This window comes from Elaeis guineensis, chromosome 11, assembly GCF_000442705.2.
Source record: "Elaeis guineensis isolate ETL-2024a chromosome 11, EG11, whole genome shotgun sequence".
Lineage (NCBI taxonomy): Eukaryota > Viridiplantae > Streptophyta > Magnoliopsida > Arecales > Arecaceae > Elaeis > Elaeis guineensis.
The window spans coordinates 116,524,581-116,543,341 of record NC_026003.2 but is presented as its reverse complement, the minus strand read 5'-3'; the positions used below and the strand labels follow the sequence as shown (position 1 = coordinate 116,543,341).

Sequence of the window (18,761 nt, the reverse complement as noted above, 5' to 3'; positions counted from 1 at the left end):
TGTTAAATTATGCATGCAATTTTAATGTTGATGATGATTAAAGGTTATGATATAGAATATGTGAGTGTAGCATTTGTGCTAATAGCAACCTCCTGATGCAACTACACTTAAGATTTATATTGTTAAATTATACATGCAATTTTAATGTTGATGATGATTAAAGGTTATGATATAGAATATGTGAGAGTAGCATTTGTGCTAATAGCAACCTCCAGATACAACTACAAAATTATCAAAAAATAAGGATGCTGATTATTCCTAGTACATCTTATGCCACATTATACAGCTTCAATGAAGTCATATGGAACCGCTTATTCTTTGGTTATTCTATTTCAATATCAAAAATTTAAGTGATCGGGTATGGATAGAATTTTTCTTCAACATTTTCCTACAATGTCTGATTAAAAAAAAAAAAAAATGAAGGGCCAGTGTATTGCTGTTGTTTTCTATTTTTGATTTAAAAAATCTTAGAAGAAAAAGACGATACAAACTAATCAGCATGTATGATGAAATTTTTTTCTTTCAAGTTGTTTGTAAAATCGTTAGATTTTTTGAAAAAAAAAATGTTGTTTTCTGTTTTTGTTTTTAAAAAATCTAAGATGAAAACAAAAAAAAAAATAATCAGCATGTATGATGGATTTTTTTTTTTTTCAAGTTGTTTGTAAAATCTTTGGACTTTTTGAAAGCAATAATTTATTGCTTTTAGAAAAGTGAAAAGAAAAAGCAAATGATAGCATAAGTTTCACGCGAATATTATTTTGAAAATTAATTTTATGAAATATCTTTTTAATTTATAGATAAACAAAATAAAAAACAGTATGAGCATTTAAATTTTTTATTAAAAAAAATAATACTATAAATTGGCTCAGATAAGGACAATCCTATTATCTACTAAAGAAGGAGAAAGAGGAGTTAAAAAAATTTATATTATTTGCCACCAAAAAAATTAGAAAGAGAAAAACAAAAAAATAATGGGTCAAAACATTTTCCCACCTTATTTTTTTAGAATAAAATCATTCTGGAAGAACATAAAAAAACAGACCAATGATTCAACATAATTTAACCATCTCCCAATCATCATCTCGTATGCACAATGACAAAATTCTTTTCCTTTCTGCTGATTTATTTATTTTTGTTGTTTTTCCAAATTATTTTTTAGGGAAGCCAGATAAAGCTTTACTCCTGCTGCCCGTTGTTTTTCCAAATTATTTTTTAGGGAAGCCAGATAAAGCTTTACTCCTGCTGCCCTGCCAGGCTAGGCTGGCTAGCCTGAGCGATAACGGTACAGGCTTCAAGGATATCTGCCACGCGGCAATCCGACGTGTTCCAAAGAACTCGGGTTGTATCTTTTGTGCAAAAAAGGATTCATCTTCTTTCTCGCTTATCCACCGTCGGATCGCGCGAATGAAGGCGTTCGGATGCTTTGCTAGATGTATCTGGCGCGATCCAACGGCCAAAGTCGCGAAAGAACATCAGTCATTTTTTCCCGCGAAAGATACAACCCGAAACCAATCGGGAAGCCCAAAGAGACATCCCCACCTCTCCGCCAGCTTTATCTCTTGCTATCTCTCCCTTTCTACCCCTTCCACCACCTCGCTCCTTCACTTCTCCTTCTCCGCGTTTTCCAACCCTAATTCCCTCTTTTCCCTTTTTTTTTCTTTCTGTGGTCAGTATTATCATCTCCAAACCCTAACCCTAATTTCTTTCTGGGACTGGGGGGAGGATTTGTAGCCTGAGGAGAGGAGAGGTTTGGTGGTGGTGGTGGTGGTGGTGGGAGAGATGACGAGGAGATGCTCTCATTGCTGCCACAACGGCCACAACTCGAGGACGTGCCCCAACCGCGGCGGGGTGAAGCTCTTCGGCGTCCGCCTCACGGATGGCTCCATTAGGAAGAGCGCCAGCGTGGGCAATCTCTCCCACCTCGCCACGTCCAGCGCCTCGCCGCCCGACGGCCCGGACCCCGGCGCCGCCGCCTCCGCTGCTGCGGAGGGCTACGCCTCTGAGGACTTCGTCCAGGGCTCGTCCTCCAGCTGCCGCGACCGCAAGAAAGGTGAGCCATTCTTGGTCTCTTTTCTCTTCTCTGTTCCATCTCATATTGTGAGTCGATTGACGTTTTTCCCCCAACCCAAATTGGGAATTTATTTTCTTCTTTTTTTTTTCCTTGTATTTTCCTGTTTAGATTTAGATTATTTTGAGAATCCGGCAACCTATTCATTCATTCATTCATTCATTTATATATTGTTGTTCTAGAATCCCTCCCAAAAATGAATCTTGGCTTCAAATGTAAATTTTTTTTTTAGGTTGAGACTATTTAGGTAATGTAACAGGTTTTCATCAAGAAATGGGTGGGCGATGTCATGAAAAATACTTGAAATTAGTAGTGGGTTTGGTAGTTACTTGGGGAAAGTTCATCTTTTTTCATATAATCTCAATGTGTATTATGCCCTTCTCTCAGAGTGTTGTAGATGTTAAACATGTGTATGCTCTGTCGAAGCCATGTACATGCAATATCATTGTGCAGGAATTCTGTTTCCAAACAGTACTTGAGATGCTTACGAGCTAAGTGTGCAGAATTTAACAAACCTGGTGCTTATGTGTATTATTAGTTATCTGGGATGAGACTGCTGTTCACTCCGACGACAACTTCATTCTATTACCATTCTTTAGACCAATTCTGTGTTCTAATAGAGTGAGGATAGCCAGACAATCAGCATGATGTCCACTTGCTGGCTTTTAATGTAGAGGAAACGGGAAATGGAAAGATGGAAAATCCTATTTTCTAATAAAAAGTGAGGATAGCAAGGCAATCAGCATATTGCCTGGTTGTTGGTCTTTTATGTAGAGGAAATGGAAGACTTATGAATATCCACGCGTGCAAGCCTATATTTATGTATTTATATGTAGGTTGATACCTAGTAGGCATGTGAATATATATGTATGTGGCAAAACTTTCATCTTGATCAAGATATCATTTTATGTCAGTATTGGGAAGTTGATACAATATATGTAATCTTGGCCTCTTATTACGTCTGCCAATATAAACTCATATATCCCATGATATTGGTGGATATGATTAACAATATGTTAACTGAGATATTTCGATATTTTGCTTACAAACTTAAATGGGTTTCTCAATTACTAAATTTTAAAACCAATACCTTAAACCAGTTAATCTTGCTTCTACTATATTCCCCACTATTTTGATACCTTGGTTCCTTCATTTCAGTCAAGACCTTGGTATATATCATATTTCTTTTAAAATCTTTTCAGCCTTTTGTCATGGCTGAGATAAGCTGAGATCTCAGATCATCTAGGTAATAGCAATATGTCCAGATGGCTGGATATCAGCCCTTGGAAAACCCTTGGTCTTTGGTTTCTTCCCATATGTCAAAAATCTCGGCACAAACTTTTCATAGCCACATCTAGTGGGTTTTGTTGTGGGGTGGGGTGGGGGGGGGGTGGAGGTGGGATTTAGGAAAAAGTAAATAGAATTTTTAAAGAAGAGTCTGTCTGTAAGCTATAACAGATATTTTTGATGACTGTTGAAACAGTGAGAAATCCTCCAAAAAAAAATTGCTGAGTTGTATTAGGAACTCCTATAGATGAGTTTCGTTATTGAACTTCAATGTATTTCACTAAAATCACAATACGTAAACCAGTTATGTGCTGATTAATTTCTTCACAAAAATGAAGATTTATAAATTTGTTATTTTATCTATTCATTGGTGTGTACATTTAATAAGCAACTTATGTCAGACATTTCTTACATTTCAAGAATCTCTACAGTAGACATTTGAAAACTGCATTACAAGGCAGCAGCATGTTGGATTATTGCTGAGCTTGCAATTTTTTCTTTTATTCTTATTTAATTTGTTAAGTTTTAGGCCATGTGTATATGGAGATGTTCTTTTTGTGTAACAAGAATCAATGATGCAAGTCTCCATTTTTGTGAAATATTGATAGTGTTATATTTTTGTGATGGTTCTTTGTTAATTAGTAATATATCAGAAAGTCCTTTCTTAAGCGCTTTGTGGGAACTTGTCGCTCTTTTATGATAACATAACGCATGACTTGGGTGGTCAGTTTGTTCATCTTGAACTTTCAAATTCTGAAACACACACTCATTCACCCAATATCAAGCATAAGCATGCCCCTTAAATTATATGCAGTGGATGAACTTATTGCATGGGTGGTCTCAGTGCACTTAATAGGTGGACTGGTAATTAAATATGGACTTGGGGCGTGCCCTCTACTGAGTTTCCTTTCTGCTTATAATGTTATTTCTTTTTAATGATAATCTATTTTAGACTCATATTGTTTTACATGTTTATCATTTCTATCTGCAAAATTTCAACTGGAGGCATACTTTGTAAATCTACTACAAGCATAATGCTCATCTTTTTACGTGATCATTGATTTGCAGGTGTGCCATGGACTAAAGATGAGCACAAAATGTTTTTACTGGGCTTGCAAAAGCTTGGGAAAGGTGATTGGCGAGGTATAGCTCGTAACTATGTGGTATCACGAACACCAACACAGGTGGCCAGCCATGCTCAAAAATATTTCATTCGGCAAACCAATTTGACTAGAAGAAAGAGAAGATCTAGCCTCTTTGACATGGTACCCGATGAGGTTACTCTCTCTCTCTCTCTCTCTCTCTCTCTCTCTCTCTCTCTCTCTCGCTCACACACACACACACACACACACACACACACATTTATCATGTGTTGTGTGTGCATGTGTATTTATGTGTACATAACTGCTTGCACATATTCATGCTGGTGTACTTACTCTGCAAGAACAGATGTGTGACACAGGAAGTAGTCTTCTTAGGGTTAAGCAATTTAGGATTCTACTGGTTACTTCCTATTTAATCAGCTACACCATAGTCAACCCTTTCTTTTATTATCATGATGGGTCACTGATCTTTTTTCAGAAAATGTAAGTGGACACCTTACTTTCAACATTTTCTCTATGTTAAGAGTATGTTAAAATTTCAAAGCATCATGAAGATAATGTACGCTTTATCACCCATACCTTCTTCAAGTCATGAAGCAACTTTTTCACTGGGTCTCTCCACTGATGGCTGCTTATCTGATCTTCGTTCTCCAACTTTCTCCACTCGATAGCAGGAACAACCCATATGTTCATTTGACAGCCTCCTCATACCATCATCCGTTGACTCATTTCCTCCATCAGCACCATTGTGTCCTTAAACTGAGAGAACCCAGATCGCCATCATTCTAGAGCTTGTAGCACAGAACATTTGATTGGAGAATGGCAGGTACAGATGTCCCCTACCCTTCCAGAGATGGGTAAAATTGCAAGGAAGGAGAGAGGGAGAATCTATCTTGGTTCTCACCAAAAGCAGTAGGTCAACAAATGGCCAGGCATGTAAAAAAACACATTATTTAATGGGGGAATTTCTGTAGCTAGTAAATCAAGGATGTCCAACCCACCAAAAAAAAAAAAGAAAAAAGAAAAATCAATCTTTACTAGTTCTTAGTATAAGAAGCAAATATTCCTGTTATATCAAGCAGGAATTATTAAATTTCAGATATATGATTGAGACCCATTTATTGAGATCATCTTCTGAGTGAAGCCCTTCAAGGCCGTATCCTTCAATTATATATGCCATTTCTGCAATAGCATGTTGAATTTCAGATAGTCTTAGTTAAAATCCTGAGAAGTCAAATTCTTACTCTGATTGCATCTTCTTGTAATGGTATTAAATATTAGGTAATTTCCTATTATAGCTAGGGCTGCAATTTGGGTGGGTTGGGTCAAATTCAGTGTAGACTCTTGAACCCTGCCCGACCTCTGCCAATCCTATCCCAATCCAACCCAGTCTCAAGCTGGGATTTCTTTAACCCAACGCATACCAAAGCCTCTTAAAGTTAAATTCAAGGTGGGTCAGGTTTACTTGGGCTGCATTGATCAGAGAGGGTTGAATAAGAATTTTCAGATTGGGAAAAAAGGTTGGGACGTTTTTTAGTGGATTGGTTTTTGTTGGGTTGAGACCTCAATTGTTCATCAATTTAGATGGTGCACTTACACATAATTTAACAAGATGAAAGATATAATTATATAAAATACGTTAGTAACTTATATGAAACATAAATATGAATTGCAAAGACAAATATCAGTTATTTATTAGTTTTTATATCAGGTTGGGTCTGGTTAGTGTTGGATTCAGATTGGGTTTAGTCTCAACCCTAACCGAACCCAACTTGAGGCTGGGTTGCGATTTTTAAGTCCAAGCTCAACCCAAATCTGTAAAACCTTAACCAGCGCTACCTAATGACTGGCTTGGATGAGTGGGTTTGGGTTGAGCCCAACCCACGTTGCTTCCCTACTTATGACCTGTATCACGCAAGTTGCATCCCTAGTTATAACCAGTCTCCCATATAACTCGTATTGATGGGGTAGTAACAGGAACATAGTGGTCATATGGGATAAAAATTCAAAGAGGTGAGAACTAAGTTGTCTAGTTTTCAAAATTACCTCTCTCTACTGATATAGAAAACAGCGAGTTTGGGAGGAAACTATTAAAATGTCAGATAATTTATGTGATGTCAGGATTCATGACTATCATGCTTTATAATTTTTTCAGCCCGTTGAGCCTCAGCCTACTCCAATGAACTGTCAAGAATCAGAAATGCAATGCAGCAAACCACTGCCAGAACCTCCGGCCATGGATGAGGAATCTAAGTTAAAGTATTCTAATAATCCAGTTGTTGGAGAGGCAGCCGATCCAAAGCCAGAGACCTTGCAATGCAGTTATCCAGTGATACCTCCAGCTTATTTCTCACCCTTCTTTCAGTTTTATATCCCTTGTTGGCCAGGTTACCAAACAGATGCTTTGCAGAAGCAGGGACATGAAATTGTTAAGCCAACAGCAATGCATTCAAGGACTCCCATAGACATCGATGAGCTTGTTGGCATGTCGAAACTGAGCATAGAAGAACCAATGGGTAAAAGAGCACCTTTATCACCGTCATTAAATCTGATTGGAGGATCAAGTAGGCAATCTGCTTTCCATGCTAATCTACCCACAAGGACTCAAGCATGAATTCTTGCATCAATCATAACCATGCAGTCTCGGGCTCCCCCTGTTCATTTGGATCTGCAAACTTGACGTTTGCTCCATGGTGACCAGCCTTGCTGCTTTCCTGTTAATACAAGATAAATTAACTGCATACTGGACTTTTGATGCAGTTTATATGCAAGTATTTTTCTGGTTAATTTGTTTAGCACAGTAGAGGATAATAGGGACCAACTTTTGTTCTTCTTTAGTACTGACTGATGGTCCTGACCTTACCCTTAGGATTTGTAGCACAGATTTCACCATTACTGTTTAGTTTATATCCCAGATCTATTTATTGATAGAAATGTTGATTTCGGAGAGCTTTTGTTGTTGGAGTTCCCAACTCTGGTAAAGCAAATCTTTAAATATTTTTTGGTTTTCTCAATTTCAGTACTGACTTTATTGGATGTTTGGAAGTAAACAGAGCATTATTGGACTGGTCCATGCGCTCTTTTATTTGTTAAAAATTTGTGTGACGTGGGGATGATGTAATTCTAGATTCCTTCGCTTATATTCTCTTAAAACTCATGCTTTTTCATTTCAATTTGATTACTGCACTTCAAGTAGACAATTCCAATTCATTTATCCGAGCCTCGCTTTGCAGTTTCAGCTTGCAATTTAATCACAGCATTGCCAGCGTTCAGGTGAAGGGCCAAACATTTGAATATACTGCTGATGTTAGAGTTTGATCTTGGTGCCGTTTAATATTCCAATGCCCCCATATCAATGTTGATTTCTTTATTTTATTTTATGTTTTGATGTTTCATTTTCAACCAGAGGAATTTATTTCATAGTTTTGTGATTTTTGAAGTCCTTGACATGCTGGTGCAGGTCCGCTAGGCCTTTGATCGATATTGGCTGCTTGTATCTTAGGTAGAGCGTATTCCAATGACAAGCCACTCTATTGATAACCTCTAGGTTTTTTAATTTTTCATTTCCTTGTCTAATAACATATAATTTATAAAGCTCTCTCCAAAGCGAGAATCCCTATGCAGGAACTTGATAGAGGACTAGTATGTTACCCAAGGTGTCTGATGCATGGGAAGTGTATAGTTAATAAAGCTCCGGAGATGCTGATCATTATCATGTATAGCATCTGCTGAACATCAAAATGAGAACGAGATATATTTTTAACTGATAATATTTTATTGATGGACATAGCAAATATTAATGAATACTTTATTAAAAATGGATAACTGAAAATTCATATTTTTTTTTTTGTGTTTTTCAAATCCTATTCTGAATTATGATAAGCACGGAAAACGATTAAGAATGAAATAACTACTTTTCTCGTTTGGTCCTATCCCATTTCTTAAGACCCTGAACAAAATAGAACATCAAACACTTGTTATCCACAAATCCTAGACCATGATTTTATTACATGTTTATGGAAGACAGGAGCAACTTTTATAGTAACACACACAAGAGTATCCATAGAATTCATACATTTTCTCGGAGTTATTCACCAACAATTTAATACACACTGAAGTCACATCTCATCTAGCTATCAGGTATGAGAACTATGGAACCAGAAGTCTTCCTTGCTTCAAGGTCCGCATGGACACGTGCTGCATCAGCCAGTGGGTAGGTGTGGTTGATGCGAACCCGCAGCACACCAGATGCAACATTAGCAAAGACTTCCCCAGCAGCTTCCAGAAGCTCCTCGCGGGTGGTAGTGTAATGCAAGAGACTAGGCCTGGTGAGGAACAAAGATTTCGGAGCGAGGTCACTTAGTGGGATTGGGTCTGGTCTTCCTGATGACTGCCCAAAGCTGACCATGTACCCTCGGGACATCAAGCATGCCACGGATCCCTGCGTACGAGAGAACTCCCAAATGAGTCTCCGGTTGTTATTACGGTGGTCTACAATTTATATTTTCCTTCGTTGCTGTCACAGCTAGCACCCGAGGAAGAAACATAATTTCATTAAAAGATCTGTACTCAAAATGGAAAAATGGGATGAACTGAATTCTAATATATACAGCCATTAGACTATTAGCTGTAAAGAGACATATTTCAACAAAGGTAGTATACCCTACCTGGAATGTATCCCTTCCAACAGAATCATAGACAACATTAACTCCTTTGCCAGATGTTATCTCATTGACTTTGGCTACAAAGTCCTCCTTTGTGTAAATTATGACATGGTGGCATCCATCCTCAGTAGCTTGAGCTGCTTTCTCTTCACTTGAAACAGTTCCAATGACCGTGGCACCTAGGGCCTTTGCCCACTGACAAAGTAGAGAGCCAACACCACCAGCTGCAGCAAGAACAAGAACAGTGTGCCCTGCTTCCACCTGCAATCCAAATAGGATTAGATCCTTTTAATTCGCAGAGTATAATACTGAATGATAATCGATGTCTGCGGTCACACCATGCTCATAATTACGCAGGTTAATATCACTGATGGTTAAAAGCAAAAACGGTAAAAATCGATTAGGAGTTTATAATCATCTCAAAAGCCATTTGGATTTCAATTGATATCACAGTAGATAACAATCAAGTCCATGCACTCTTACAGGAGAAATTGATCAATGGCATATTTTGACAGGCAACCAAAAAGAAAGTTTAATTGATCAAATGTTATATCATTTCTTGTGAAAGGTTAATGGGGTCAGTTAGAGAAGTAACATTTATGCTGTTCATTATGCAAGAGATTACAGTGTCTGGAAACTCGGAAATGAGCAGAATCAACCTTGAAGCATCGCCGAAGTAGAACATAAGCAGTCATGCCCTTCAGCAGAAGGGATGCTGCTACTTTATAATCAACTGAAGGTGGAACAGGAACTGCAACGCTTGCTGGAAGAATTTGCTCTTCAGCATAAGAACCCGCTGGATTGCCCGCATAACCAACAATATCCCCTACTTTTATGCCAGTGACCCCGGGGCCTACGGCAGTTACCACTCCCACAGCTTCCATTCCTGAATATCTAACCAGTGAGATCACAATCACACAACCGAAAAAGGACTGGAAACAGAGCAACCACCAGCAAACAAGATGCCATCATATCAATACTTGCCTATTGAACAGTATATAGGATAAACATCATTAAAATCAACAGTATCCATCCTTCAGCGACCAAGTTAGGAAGACCAGTGCAGAATGACTGGCATGAATTTTCACTTCTCAACTTATATAATAATAAAGATTCATGTCTTTTATGACTTTGAGAGAATCAAATCTCAACTCAAGCATCAATTTATTAAAGAAGAATCAATACACAGAATCTCAAAGAGAAGTGCATACCTACCTAACACAATTTGGAGAAAATCAATTTGATTTTGGTGAAAAAGCTTTATAGGGAGATTAACTCTCATGTACGATTTGCTAGCTTGTTTTGCAGTACGTATGTATTTTAATCTCAACTAATCCTTTTATAGCTACTTAAGGAATAAAGAAGATGGAAGAGGAAAATCTTCTGAGATCAAACCAGTAAGTATCACAAGAATAGAAACTCAAGGTGGCCAGACTACTTACAACATGAATCGTAATATAAACTATCACCCAAAACAAAGCAGCCAATACATGGGCCATTAATAAACATTCTAGCAAATCTGGTATAAGTCCCCCCAAATTTGGTCTCTCTCTCTCTCTCTCACACTCTGTCTCTCTCTCACACACACACAAGCACGGACACCAGAATACAACCAGCTTTTTGAATCTTGTATTACTAATCTTTGTTATCTAATTGCTATCAAGGGTGAGACCTGTAAAAATGGTTAGTGACTTCATGTATGCTTAAAACCTACTATTAAATATCTTTTGGTCCCCCCTCAATCCAGCCTTTTAATGTCCATCAGGAAGCCCTGATCAAGAAAACCATCCAAATCTACAATGTGTAAAGGCAAGCCATCTCAGGCAGTTTTCCCTCATTAAAACTTATGCGATATTCTAACTCTGGCCTTCTAATTTTACCAAGATTAGCAGCCTCATCTCAATTATGCTCACATCCCTTTCCATGGCTCGACATTCCATGTCATACAACTAAGATATGTCACAATGGTTTCAACAACCGCATACCTCTCACAGATCTTCTATGCCCACATTGAAATGATCTTGTTTGAGACACCCACGTCTCATATGTTAATCAAGCCAAGATAGCTAAAGCCCACAGTATGGTACCTCTTAAAGCAAAATTCTATCGCAAGCCTAATTTCAATTTGAGTTGCATTTTTATGTGCTCTCTTTGGGTTAAAGTAACTTTGAACATTCAAAAAAAAATAAAGTTCTCTTACTTGTCTTAGCTGATTTAAATTTCACATTCACAACCCTAGAAGATTCATCAACCTAAACTAAATCCAGTATTACATAAAGTATGGAACTCTTAACTACTAGAAGTTAACGCATTTGTCAACTGTTTCGGTTAATGCATTTGTCTTAACCGATATTTACTCATATTTTTCTTCTTGCACTTAACTCTTGAACGTCACTAAATGCTCATCTCTCTTCTTGGATAATATCTACTTATTTCATAATGCAAATAATATCCACTTATTTCATAATAATATATCTTGGATTATTATGTGGATAAGCTTTTCCTTTTTTGTGTCTACACCTTTTCTGGAAACACCAATTACTAGATTTCAAGAAACATCACCACACTAGTTCTAAAATCCTTCACCTTGAAGTAAATCTTCCTATAGCCAAATGTTGGGATATGCCGACCGGTCCCTCTCATGCCGACTCACCGTCGGATCCGCCTGACCAGCACCCGACTCTGCCCGACCGACGTATACTCGGCCGGTCGGTGTCGGCATTCGTCGGTCGGCAGAGTCGGGCGCTGGTCAGGCGGACCCGACGGTGAGTCGGCGTGAGAGGGACCGGTCGGCATATCCCAACAGTTGCCCCCCTCCACTCCTGAGTCGGATGGTGTGCTGGCCAGCGTCCTTGCGCGGGCGACAGCGTCAGGCGAAAGGAGTGGATATCCATCGCACCGAATCCTGACTCTGACGACCGTACCGCTGGCCGGTGCGGTGTCAGGCGCCTTACGAGTGCCAGGCGACTCGTCGGTATCAGACGTCCCGTCCCGTCGGCCTCGGACGTCCCGTCCCATCGGTGTCAGACGTCCCGTCCCGTCGGTCTCAGCCGTCCTGTCCCATCGGTGTCAGGCGTCCCGTCGGGAATGGAAACCGTCGTTCTCGTCGTCTCTTCGGGAACGCGAAACGCCACGGCCTTTCCGCCGCGTGGCAGGTGGCCATTGGGCCGGGTCCGCTCAAGCGGATGGAGATGACGTTGCCCGATCTGGGGACAGGTGCGTCGAACCGTCGGGCCGAAGGAGGGCCCAGATGTCGCCACGTGTCGCGATCTGGGAGATCCTCGCTGGTCGTGCTTTCATCTCGGCCGTCGGGGGGGCGCTATATATACAGGGTCGCCTACATCCGGATTTTTACTTTCCATACTTGCTGCTGAAACTCTGATTGAGCGGTCCCTTGCCCCAGGTAACCGTCTCCGTTTTCCCCCTTTATAAGTCTTTTTTCCTCTAGGAGCCTTCACCGTTGTTCTTCTTTTTCCTTGCTTCCTCACGGTTCTCTTCCCCCTTCTTCTTATTTTCCGACTTCTGTTCCGGTTCATGGCTAGAACATCTCCAAGAGGAGGTCGGTCGGGGAACCCGACTGACGACCCTCGGTCGACCCCGGAGGTAGAGGTCTCTTCACTTTCGGGGCCGAACGTTGATCGGCTCCGGGATCAATATTGCATCCCGGAGCAATTTCAGCTGTTCGTCCCTAGAGCCAATGGTCGGGTTAACAGCCCGCCTGAGGGCCAGGTGGCCTTCTACGTCGAGGACCTCCGGGCCGGTCTTCGCTTTCCGGTCTCGGAGTTCGTCCGAAACGTGTTGGACTATTACGGGCTATGTCCGACGCAACTTGCGCCGAACTCGGTTCGGGTAATAGTCAGCTTTGCCCTGTTGTGTCGGCTTTTGCCGACCATCCCTCGAATTTCACTCTTTCGAGCTTTTTTCGTCCTCCGACCCCACCTTAAAGCCCGAGGGTGGTGGTACTTCAATCCTCGGAAGGGTCTCTCCTTTATCACCGGTCTTCCATCGTCGATTTATGGGTGGAAGAACCAGTTCTTCGTCTCTTCTTCTGTTCTTTGGGGGTTCCCTACCCGTTGGGGGGACCCCCGAACCCAATCGAACGAGAACAGTCGGGTGGAGGCCGGAGACCGGGAAGACTTCCACCATCTGAAAGATATCTCGGTGCCGAAGCAGAGGGAGCTCGTCACCGAGCAGGCCCTGTACGACACCGGTCTCAGCCCGGTCCCTTGCTTAGGTTCGTTTTTCTTCTCATTTCCTCTTTCTTCTTTCCTTTCTTTTTTGGTGCTGATCACCTGTCGCCGTTTGCAGATATGCCACCAAGGGCGAGATTGACGGCGGCCGACGTCCGGCAGTACGCTGCGTGGAAGGGGCCGACGCAAGGGGCCGAACCATCGCGGCCTCCCAAGAGGCCTCAGGTAGCTCTGCCGAGCGAGCCGGCTGGGGCGGAGGCGGAGCCCGTCATTGCACTGTCGGCGCCGACGGTGCCCGTTGAAGTCCCGTCCGAGGGACCATCGGCCGAGGGAGCAACCTCGCCCGAGGGACGGGCGGCCGAGGAATCGGTCGAGGGTGCACCGGCTGCTCAGCCGGCAGGAGAGGTTCGGGAAGAGGTTCATGAGCCCGAACAACCTGCGTCGGCGGCTGCCGTGCCTTCGACAGGGACCCAGTCGGGCTCAAGCATGCCCTCCTTCTCCGACATCAGAGCCTGGATATCCGCACCGGGGAAGGCCCCGATGGCGTCCGACGACGACAGGAGGTCGGACGGCGGTGGGGCGTCGACTGACTCCCCACTTCCTGAAGGAGCGTCGGCCCTGGCCAACCATGACTTGGCCAGAAGGCTATGCCAGGCGCTCATCCTCCCAGCCGACGTTGAGGCTATGAAGAATCAGCGTGTCTCCGACATGCTGTCCTCGTTCTATCCGACTATGATCCGGGTAAGTCTTCCTCCTTTTCATCTTCATTATCGTTTGCTATAAGTTCGGTCTTCTGACGGTCGGCTTCGTTTTTTGCAGTTGATTTATAACATATCCGAACTGGAAGCTGGATACCGAAGATTCGGCGATTTGCACGCGGTCTGGAAGGATAAGGCCATGGCTGCCGAGGCCGATAAGGTCATACTGGTCGACCAGTTGCAGCAGTCGGTCGACCGGGAGGCCCGGCTTCAGGGGGAGATCTCCCGTCTCACCGAGGAGGTCTCCCGACTCACAGGCGCTCTGGCCGCTTCGGGGGCCGAGCTGCAGTCGGCTCGGGACGACGCCAAGCGGAAGTCCCGCACCGTCCGTCAGCTGCGTCACGAGCGGGACGACTTCGCCAAGGAGCTCAAGGTCGAATGCGAGCAGCTCCGAATATGCCTAGGGAACCTCGCTAAGGCCGAAGAGAACCTGTCCACCGCCCAGGCCGAAGCGGACATCGCTAGGGCGGAGGCAGAGTCGGCGAAGGAAGCCATGGGTCGGGCCGTGGAGGACTTCCACGACTCCGAGGAGTACCGGGAAGACCTTCTGAGAGCGGCTTCCTTTCGTACCGAGTGAGGTACGAGGATGCTCGGGAAGCCGTCCAGAAGTTGTATCCGGAGCTCGACCTCAGTAGCATCGTCCTGCCAGAGTCAGAGGCCCAAGCTGCGGAGGAGACGGCTGACCCGTCGTCGGGAGATCGCACCACCGTAGTGGAAGCCGAAGCCGACGCAGACCAGACTACCGAAGGTCAGATGGCTCCGACTGCCGAAGCGGCCCCGACTCCTGAAGCACGAGTGGATACGCCGACTGTCCCCAACCTTCGCCCGGTGGAGGAAACCGACTCCGAAGATTAGTCGGTCTTTTGTTTTTACTTTTGTTCAGTCATACTTGTAATCAGGCTTCGGCCTAATTTTGTAAATTTAGTTCGAACTTTAATGAAATTAAAGTCTTTTCAACTTTGACTCTTGTCTCCATGTATCTTGGGATGTGTCTTGTGTGATTCACCAAAATATTTTTTGAACGCATAAGTCGTAAGCCCAACATATTAGTTAGGACGTTCGGTAGGATCCTAGATAACGATCCGAGATAGTCGGTAACGCGCGCCGCGGCAAAGGCAGAGCGAATTCCGACTTTGGATCAGCCTCCCGACTGCCGTGCGATGCGACAGTCGAGAGCTTAGGTCGAACGCCTGTCGCCTGGACGTGAGTCGGGTGCGTTCATTGAGTTGAAGGTCGACCGACCTCCGGACATAACTTGAGGGCCGGACCATTCCGTAGGATCCGATAGTCGAACGTCGTTCAATGCGTTCAGTCGAATGGCGTCCGACGCGTTTAGTCGGAGAAACGACGACAAGTCGAGTTCCCATTACCCAGACCTAGGTCGGGTACTCACGTCGCGCCGTGTGATAAACGGTGGTAAGCCGAATATCCTTCGACTGGTCGTGACCTGGTCGGTAAGTTGCGAACGCGACATTGGTCGCGTTGGCGCTTTGCATTTCTTGGCCGGGGCCGAGTCGGCGTGTCAGCCGATCGTTTTGCCCGAGAGTTTGACTGTAGGAGTGTAACCCCCGTCGTTGTGGATGTATCGGTCCTTTCAAGTGTTCGATATGTCGTCGGCGACTGGGCCGTTGGTTCCCAATGGAACGTTGGGCTTAAGTCGGGGCGTCGGGGCTCGTGCTTCTGGCGAGCGCCGACCCTCAGTCGAAGAGTCGAGATTCCAGACTCTGAAGCTTTGAAACCAAACTTGTATTCCGGACAAGGGGATACAAAGTTCACTGGTAGTACAACTTTAGGTTGTCGGCATTCCAGGTCCGGGGAATGGTATCCCCTTCTAGAGTCTCCAGTCGGTAAGCTCTCAGCCCGTAGGTGTCCGCTACCTTGTAGGGTCCTTCCCAGTTCAGAGCTAACTTTCCTCGATCTAGAGGCCTCCGAGTCTTCTCCGATTCTCAGCTGATCGTGGGGCAGGTCAAGGGCGAATTGGAGGCGCGAGACTCGACTATGGCGAAATATCTCCAGAAGGCGAAAGATCTTGTGGCACGTTTCGAATATTTCGAGATTTCTCACATCCTTAGGTCGGAGAACGCTCGGGCCGATGCACTCTCCAGGTTGGCGACCTCAGCTTACGACGCCTTGGGTCGGACGTTCATGGAGAATCTCGAGCAGCCGAGCATCGATAGAACCGAGGAGGTGCTACAATTAGTGCCCGAACCAAGTTGGATGGATCCGATTGTTCGATACCTAACCGATGGAGTTAGCCCTGAAAACCCCGCGGAGGCCAAACGGCTCCGATGGTCGGCCTCCCAGTACGTGATAATAGATGGCCGACTCTACAAAAGGTCGTTCTCCCTCCCCTTGCTCAGGTGCTTGGGACCAACCGACGCGGACTACGCGCTCAGAGAAGTACACGAAGGGATCTACAGAAATCACTTGGGGGGCAAATCCTTGGCCTACAAGATCCTACGGCGGGGATACTACTGACCTACTATGAGGAAGGATGCGGCTGAGTTGGTTCAGAAATGTGAGCCGTGCCAGAGGTACGCCAACATACAACACCAACCAGCCAGCCGAATTACCCCTATTGTCGTCCCGTGGCCTTTCGCCCAATGGGGGATCGACATACTCGGTCCTGCCGACCGGTCCCTCTCACGCCGACTCACCGTCGGGTCCGCCTGACTAGCGCCCGACTCTGCCGACCGACGAATGCCAACACCGACCGGCCGAGTATACATCGGTCGGGCAGGCCCTCTCCGCTCTCGACTGGCCGAACTGTAGAGCCCGATATCCGACTCTCGCAACGCACCCGACTGACCATCGGAGGATCCTTGGGTGTTCGCCCGAGGGTCCCTGGGTTTTCACCCGACATTCCTTAATCGAGCGCCGACATACAGTCGGCCGGCTCCTTCAAACGCTGTACGACTGCTGGAGACTGTCCGTCCTGACAGCGGCGTGCGGCACGGCCGTCCCAGGGCATTATCCCACCTAAGATATGAGTCAACCCTAGTGATTTGACAGCCCCACGACGATTTGACAGCCCCATGACGACTCTGACAGTCTTCGGCGATTTGACAGTTCCCCCATTGTCTGCGCCATTAATGATGGCGCCATGCCGCGCTCTACTATAAAACGGGAAAGACAACAGTGCTGGGCGAGGTTCCTTTCGAAACTCCTGAACTCTTCTTCTCTAGCTCTCTCTCACTCGCTGAGCTCCGTGATTCTTTTCTACTGTTGCCTAGTCTCCTCTCTGACTTGACCGTCGGAGGGTCCCCGCCGGAGTCACTTCCGGTCAGTGTGGACTTCTTTTGCAGGCGCTCGTTCCCGGCGATCAGGCGACGAGGGGATTGGCCGCAACACCAAACATGCAGAACAACAAATCACTCTAAACCAAGACCTGCCGTATGGGAGGTACCGGTTTGATACCGAGGATCAGTTCGGTATATGAGTCAAACCGCTCCCTACGGTCCAAATCGAGCAGAACCATCCTATACCGTCCGAAATTGGGACGTGTAACGTATCGGTACGGACACATACGTCCTGATTTCACGTGGTACCTTGGCAAAAAAGGGTACGGTATACAGTACGAGATATCGTATCATACCCAACTGTACATACCGAATCAGGAATATACCGGTACAGTACGAGTGCCAGATAGCGGACCTTGCTCTAAACAATTAATCAAGCAGTTTCATTGCATTAGCATGCATTACCTTACATACATATATTTTTTTTAATCATTAATCATATCGAAACATCGAGAAAAAAAAAAAAAGTAAAACAAAATCTACCGGGAGTGAACGGCATCTCTGCTTGGTATACTCCTTTACGAAAATACACATCGATGAAGTTGACGCCAATCGCTTTGTTCTTCACCCGGATCTCCCCCTCCTTGGGTTCCCCAATCTCCACATCCTCCCATTTCAACACCTTTTCACCAATCAAAAAAAAAAAAAAGTTAGATCGGAAAGTAGAAGTAGAGACATCGATTTAACGGGGAAGAGGGAACCAGATGGTACGACATAATTCCGATCACAAATAGTTAAAAACAACATCCAAACAGAGATCAGAGAGCGAGGATAGAGGTTGGTGAGTGAGGAGAGCTCGCCTCGGGGCCGCCGAGCTCGTGGATTCGGATCGCCTTCACCATCTCCGCTGCCGCCGCCGAGGCTCCGAACGTCCGCACGCTGGGTTTGAGAGGGGAGACGATTTGAGGGATTTTGGTGCGGTGTGGAGTGGGTTTCAGCGGTGGCAGTCCCTCTGTTTCCGTGCAAGGCTCAAAAAAGGGGCTTTTCCTCGATCATCATCATCAACACGAGATGATTCGAATCCTTCCAGAAAGCAAATTTATATTTGATTATCCGATAGGAAGGTTTCGGATTTTGACGTGCCACCGAATTCTCGATCAAATTATCGACTCGGAAACCTGGGACTCCCACCGCTCCTACAGCACCTCACAGAATCTCATATCTTGTGGGCGACCCGACTCGGGATCAATTTTGAAGGTTGCATGGTCGGTAGTTACAGACTTTATAATTCGGATCCGACTCGGGCTCATTATTATCAGAGGATCCATTTTTTGAGCTCACTATTCTTAATACGGAGTTACGGATTGTATATTAGATACGCCCGAATGAAGTTTCGGATTGATAGATTTGTTGTTGAGAAAGATTCTACCATACTGGTCAGCTTATTGCGGA

General features: G+C 44.5%; 2 protein-coding genes across 2 annotated transcripts; one reads left to right on the top strand and one right to left on the bottom strand.

Annotated features, from left to right (window-relative positions):
- Positions 1-1,594: 1,594 nt before the first annotated feature.
- LOC105053972 (transcription factor MYBS3) lies at positions 1,595-7,472 on the top strand. Its single transcript, XM_010935328.3, has 3 exons — positions 1,595-2,050; positions 4,424-4,632; positions 6,614-7,472. Exons 1-3 carry the CDS (start codon positions 1,780-1,782, stop codon positions 7,070-7,072), a joined length of 939 nt encoding a protein of 312 aa, XP_010933630.1. The 5' UTR covers positions 1,595-1,779; the 3' UTR covers positions 7,073-7,472.
- A 960-nt stretch (positions 7,473-8,432) lies between these two features.
- On the bottom strand, positions 8,433-18,501 carry LOC105053973 (uncharacterized). Its single transcript, XM_010935329.4, has 5 exons — positions 18,170-18,501; positions 17,853-17,991; positions 9,782-10,008; positions 9,126-9,383; positions 8,433-8,899 (listed from the first exon to the last, which is right to left on the bottom strand). The coding sequence occupies exons 1-5, from the start codon at positions 18,209-18,211 to the stop codon at positions 8,588-8,590; spliced, it is 978 nt and encodes a 325-aa protein (XP_010933631.1). The 5' UTR covers positions 18,212-18,501; the 3' UTR covers positions 8,433-8,587.
- Positions 18,502-18,761: the final 260 nt, after the last annotated feature.